Source organism: Bison bison, unplaced genomic scaffold, assembly GCF_000754665.1.
Source record: "Bison bison bison isolate TAMUID 2011002044 unplaced genomic scaffold, Bison_UMD1.0 scf7180017864338, whole genome shotgun sequence".
Taxonomy (NCBI): Eukaryota; Metazoa; Chordata; class Mammalia; order Artiodactyla; family Bovidae; genus Bison; species Bison bison.
Genome location: NW_011494910.1, coordinates 1,705,878 through 1,711,208, shown reverse-complemented (window position 1 = coordinate 1,711,208; position 5,331 = coordinate 1,705,878). Strand labels below are relative to the sequence as shown.

Sequence of the window (5,331 nt, the reverse complement as noted above, 5' to 3'; positions counted from 1 at the left end):
AGCTCCATCTGCTGCTGCTGCTTCTCCAGGAGCATCGCGGCCATGTTCTTCTGCTCTGAGTGCGCTGTCAGGAGCTGGTCCCGCAGGGCGGACAGCTGGTGGATCATGACCAGAAGCTGCAGCTCCTTCTCTGCCAGGCTCTCCTTGGTCCCTGCTCCACAGGGAAAGAGCCATTGTTGACAATTTTTGTCTGTTCATCTGTCCACCAGTTCATCTGTAGGACACTGAGCAATTGCTATCCCCCAGGGCCGTGCCAGGGACTGGACCACAGAGAAGACCGGAACATGATCCTTGCCCTGGAGCAGGCTCCTCATCTAGTCAGCTGACCACTGGTCGCTCTGGAAGTTCCCCACCATCAGCTGCTCTTCCAGGCCCTGGAAATGCTGATGGTGGGACGTCTCAGGCCTGGCCCACCCCTGGGGTGTCCTCAAGAGCCCAGCGCCATAGGGCCAGGTGGATAACTGTCCCGCAGGAGAGTCCAGAGGGACACGGGCAGGCTTTGGAGCAAGACAGATCTGGGTTCAAATTCTGCTATTAACCCATTCCCCCCCAGGAGCTGTTGGGCAAGCGACCAACTTCTCTGCACTTTATGGTTTTTTGAATCTATAAATAAGCACCGTGATCATCACCTCACAGGGCTGCTGTGAGGGTAATGGGAACTGAATGTAAAGCTCAGTCGTGGATCTGGTACACGGCCCTCAGATAGCGATGTCTAACTTGTCTCCAGTGCGGCTCATATCAGATATAGCAGTTACTCCTAAGTGCCAGGATACAGACCATTTGCATCAGAATTACTCAGGGAACCTTTGAAATATACAGATGCCTAGGTCCCTATCCTTTGTGAGTCTCGAATCTGGGGATCTGCATTATTTTAAAGTTTCCTCTCGGAAAATTAAACCACCACACTGGGAGTGAACCTAAGCAAACACACTTTATTGTACTGAGTGAGGTCCTGATGGCCTAGAATTTCCAGCAGTGAGAGGGAACATTCCATTTCATAGTGAGATATGGGAAGTGGCAATGACATGCCCAAGGTCACAAGGGTCCCAGGGGACTTGATTCCCACCAGGCCTCTGCTGCACGGAAATAGGTCCAGCGCTTGGGTGGAGAATGGTGCTGACCCCTAGGGCCAGGCAGCAGCCAGAGGGGCACAGGTCATGTGTGAGGGAGCCAAGAACCCCAGAAATTGCCCTGCAAGCCTAGAGAAGGGAAGGGGGTTCAGATGTCTCCCCCTTGCCCACCCACATGGGCCTTCACCTTTGACATCTTTGGTTTCCACAGAGCTCCTTCCCAGGAACTTCTCCTTCCAGCCACTGGACAGCAACTTCTCGATGGCCGGCACAACTGGAAAACACCAGAAGGCTGAGAAGCACCGTCCTAAGACCCCCCCCACCAGGCCCCATCTCTAACTTGGGCAGAAGGCTGAGAAGCACCATCCTAAGACCGCCCCACCAGGCCCCCATCTCTAACTTGGGCAGACGTCTCACCTTCTTTTAAGTTTCTGTTGAAGTCCAGCTTCTCCTGGCTTCCAGAAGCAGCCTCAGAACCTCCTGGTCTCCTGGGTTCTGGGGACTCACTGTTCTCCAGGGAGCTGCTGTCCTGCGAGACACACTGAATGTCCCTGTCACCCTAAGACAAGAGGGACAGGAGGGGGGTGGCGCTGAGCACTCCAGGGATGTATGCCCTGGGGAACCCCAGAATCTACCCAGCTCCCAGCCTTCAGTAGGGCCCTCTCTCCCCACCTCCCGACCTTTGCTCTGACTCGGCTTAATCGATTTCGTGAAAAGAACAAAAGGTTTTAAGACAAGAGATCTGGGCTCACTGACTCACAATGTGCTTAATCCCATATGAGTTCCTGAACTTCTATGAACCTGACCTCCCTCTTCTGAAAATGGAAATACTTATACCTCCTTTTGACATAGGATTGTAGCTGGGATCAAAGGAGTTAAGGAATGTGAATGAGGTTTGCCATTGCAGAGGCAAAGGCCAAAAGTCAGCTATTAATTATTCCTCCCTTGCATGCACTACACTCCAGCCTGGCTGGTTACTTTCAGGGTCCCCACTCCCATTCTCTTTCAGACATTGCCCACTTTCTCCTCTTCTCATCTGAGTCTTCTCCATTCTTTAAGGCTCAGCTTAAAGTCTTATTCCTCCAGGAAGTCCTCCTTGATTCACTACCCCTACTTCCAGCCCCCTTTCGCCTACTCCTCATGGCTGGATCCCTCCTCAGAGCCCTAAAACTCTCCTCATTTTCACTCATTTGCCTTTTTCTTTTTTTAATTTAAATTTATTTATTTTCTCATTTGCCTCTGATTACATATTTCCTTTTACATCTCTTAAATGGAATCATGGAATTTTTAAGAGCTGAAAGAATCATCACCACTCATATAGTTCAGCTCCTTCATTTTAAGGATGAGGAATCATATTGTCTTTAATAGTGATTTAAACTCTGGTTTGGGTAATAAGACTGATTTTCTCGAATCAGCAGTAGATTTGAAAGTAGTAGATGTCTACTATTAGACAAAGCTGGTAGATTAGCTTTAAGCCAGACTGTAAATGCGTGTATCTTACTTCTCAACTAGTCCTCAAGGGTAAGGACCAGTCACACAGAGGCGAGCAGTTAGTATCAGGTGAGTGAGGACAGACGTGAGTCCATGTCCTGCTCAGACAGGTAGCCTGACCCACCCACCCACCCGTCTGCCTGCCCCTTGCTAGGCTGGTGGTGCCTGGCCCATCCGCCGGGGGGATGGGCACACGCACAGGAGCTGCAGAGGCAGGCTGGGGACCCTGACCCAGGAGCCCCTGGTGATGCCTGGCCCATCCTCCAGGGGGATGGGCACACACATAGGAGCCGCAGAGGCAGGCTGGGGACCCTGACCTAGGGGACCCAAGAGAGTGCTGGGCACCTGGGCTGGAGCTTGCGGGTCAGCACCATTCTGGGGGGTGCGGGCTGGGTCTCCAGGCTGCGATTCAGCTGCAGTGGCCGAGCCTTGGGGGTCCTCGTAACAGGGCTCCTTCTTCCCCTCTGCCTTGACAGTACAGTTCACCATGGTGCCAACTTCATCCAGGACCAGCTGGGCAGAGCCAGGGCTCCTCATAGACATCCTGAGGGAGGAGGGGCAGAGTCGGGAGGAGGACCTGAGCCCCCAGGCAGTGACTGCTGCTCCAGCCCCAAACAGGTACACTCATACAAAAGACCAGCTCCACTTGGAACTCACTGTGACTGGAAAAGATTCTGGTCTGCCCCCACCCCTGCCTTTTTTTTTTAATAGAAAGGCCTAGAGGAGACTGGGCCGCCTTCTGTTGTACCCTGCTTGTTGCAGCGTTGGGACTAGCGGGCTGATGGGTTCCACCAAGAAGGCTAGAAACTTAACTGGCTGTTTCCAAGCCCAGTAAAACCAAGATCATATATACAGTATGTGTCTGTGTATGTTTAAGTACGTATTTGTAATTAGTTATCAAAATTTAAAAATCAAGAGATAGCACATAAAAATCTGGGCTTGGACTCTCTTGAATTTAGCCTGGGGCAATAACTGGGATTGAGTAGCAGTTACTCTTTGTGAAGAGGCCAGATTGTTTCCCTCTCCACCACTCACCAGGGGCTTCCCTGGTGGCTCACACAGTAAAGAATCCATCTGCAATGCGGGAGACATGGATTCAATCCCTGGGTTGGGAAGTTCCCCTGGAGAAGGGAATGGCAACCCACTCCAGTATTCTTGCCTGGAGAATCCCATGGACAGAGGAGCCTAGAGGGCTACGGTCCATGGAGTTGTAAAGAGTTGGACACGACTGAGCGACTTTCACTTTCACACTCCCTCCTACTCCCCTAACGTGAAACCAAGTATTGACTACCCTATACACTTGTTCTTTGTTTTCCTTATAGAAGAGGCAAGATAAAAGTGAAGTATTTGCAACTATTCCTTGAATCCATCTATCTATTTACCAAAAGTGAGGTGAGTTGAAGTGACCTAAGAGATGAGTAGCTTTCCGAGAAATATTTTCTTGTATCTGGTTGCTGCTGCTGCTGCTGCTGCTAAGTCGCTTCAGTCATGTCTGACTCTGTGCGACCCCATAGACGGCAGCCCAGTAGGCTCCTCTGTCCCTGGGATTCTCCAGGCAAGAACACTGGAGTGGGTTGCCATTTTCCCTCTCCAGCGCATGAAAGTGAAAAGTGAAAGTGAAGTCGCTCAGTCGAGCCCGACTCTTAGCGACCCCGTGGACTGCAGCCCACCAGGCTCCTCCGTCCATGGGATTTTCCAGGCAACAGTACTAGAGTGGGGTGCCATTGCTTCTACCCATTTCCCTTGTTCCTTACAGAACTGGTCTAATTGTAGAACAGTATTATACTTAAGAGATCTGGTTAGAGTCTCAATTAGAGTCTGGCCCCCTCTGGGCCTCTGCAATCCCCGGTGTAATGAAAGCAGAGACTGAATTTCCTACTTCTGTTGCTGACACCATGCCGTGTGGGATCACCAACTAGCTGAGCAGGATCCTGGGAGTCGTTTTCGGTGGTCACGCCAGGCTCAAGGCCAGAGCAGCAAATGCCCAGAGCTCACCTGCTCCCCCTCCAAAGTCACAGAGACAAGACCAGCTGGGACATACAGCAGGTTCCAAGAAGGCATGGGTCTTGCCTCAGCTACTCCAGGAGCTGCTGAGTAATCTTGGGCAAGTTACTTAACCTTTCCATACCTGTTTTCTCATCTGTAAAATGGACAGTGTGAGGTGATGAATTGATATTTACAAGGTGTTCAGAAGAGTGCTTGGTGCCTTTGTTAGAGCACAGCCGGTTGGAATGCAGCACAGGGAGGCAGCCAGCATAGCCTGAGGGCTAGTTTGAAAGGTGAAGTCATGGGTCAGGCACAAATCAGGATTTCTGTGGGTGAGGCCATGAATCTGTTTTAACAAGCCCTCCTGGTGATTCTGATACATAGTAGTTTGAAAAGCTGTGTTACTTTTTAAAAAATTTGTTTACCCAGGCATTACATTTTTAGGAGGGGAACGTAAGGCAAAAATTATATATAGTAAAACATCCCTCAAATTAAATTGCAGGTGCAGTATATTTGTATATTACATCACCTCTGTATAAAATGCTTCTTGTAAGGAATGATGCGATGTGCTACATACGACAGATGTACACATGCACAGTATTTCACTTCAAATAACTGAAAGCATTCCAGTCGAATAAGATGTATCTGCTCGATCTGATGCCATCCTGCAGACCAGACCAGACCAGACTCTCTTGCCACTTTCAAAGGGCAAGGTGCCCTGGGGGCTTGGTGTGGGGTCCAGGAAGGGCAGGGTGAGGAGAAAGGAGAAGAGACCCCCGCGCGG

General features: G+C 50.5%; 1 protein-coding gene across 1 annotated transcript in view; it reads right to left on the bottom strand.

The window, feature by feature from the left end:
* Nucleotides 1-5,331, bottom strand: part of SOX13 (SRY (sex determining region Y)-box 13) — a 29,031-nt gene that overhangs the window by 7,996 nt on the left and 15,704 nt on the right. The window contains exons 2-5 of the mRNA XM_010854152.1: nt 2,907-3,105; nt 1,488-1,629; nt 1,258-1,344; nt 1-151 (exon numbers count right to left, since the gene is read on the bottom strand). The exon at nt 1-151 is cut by the window's left edge and continues 20 nt beyond it. Of these exons, the coding sequence (XP_010852454.1) occupies nt 1-151; nt 1,258-1,344; nt 1,488-1,629; nt 2,907-3,105 (579 nt within the window). The remainder of the gene's footprint in view (nt 152-1,257; nt 1,345-1,487; nt 1,630-2,906; nt 3,106-5,331) is intronic.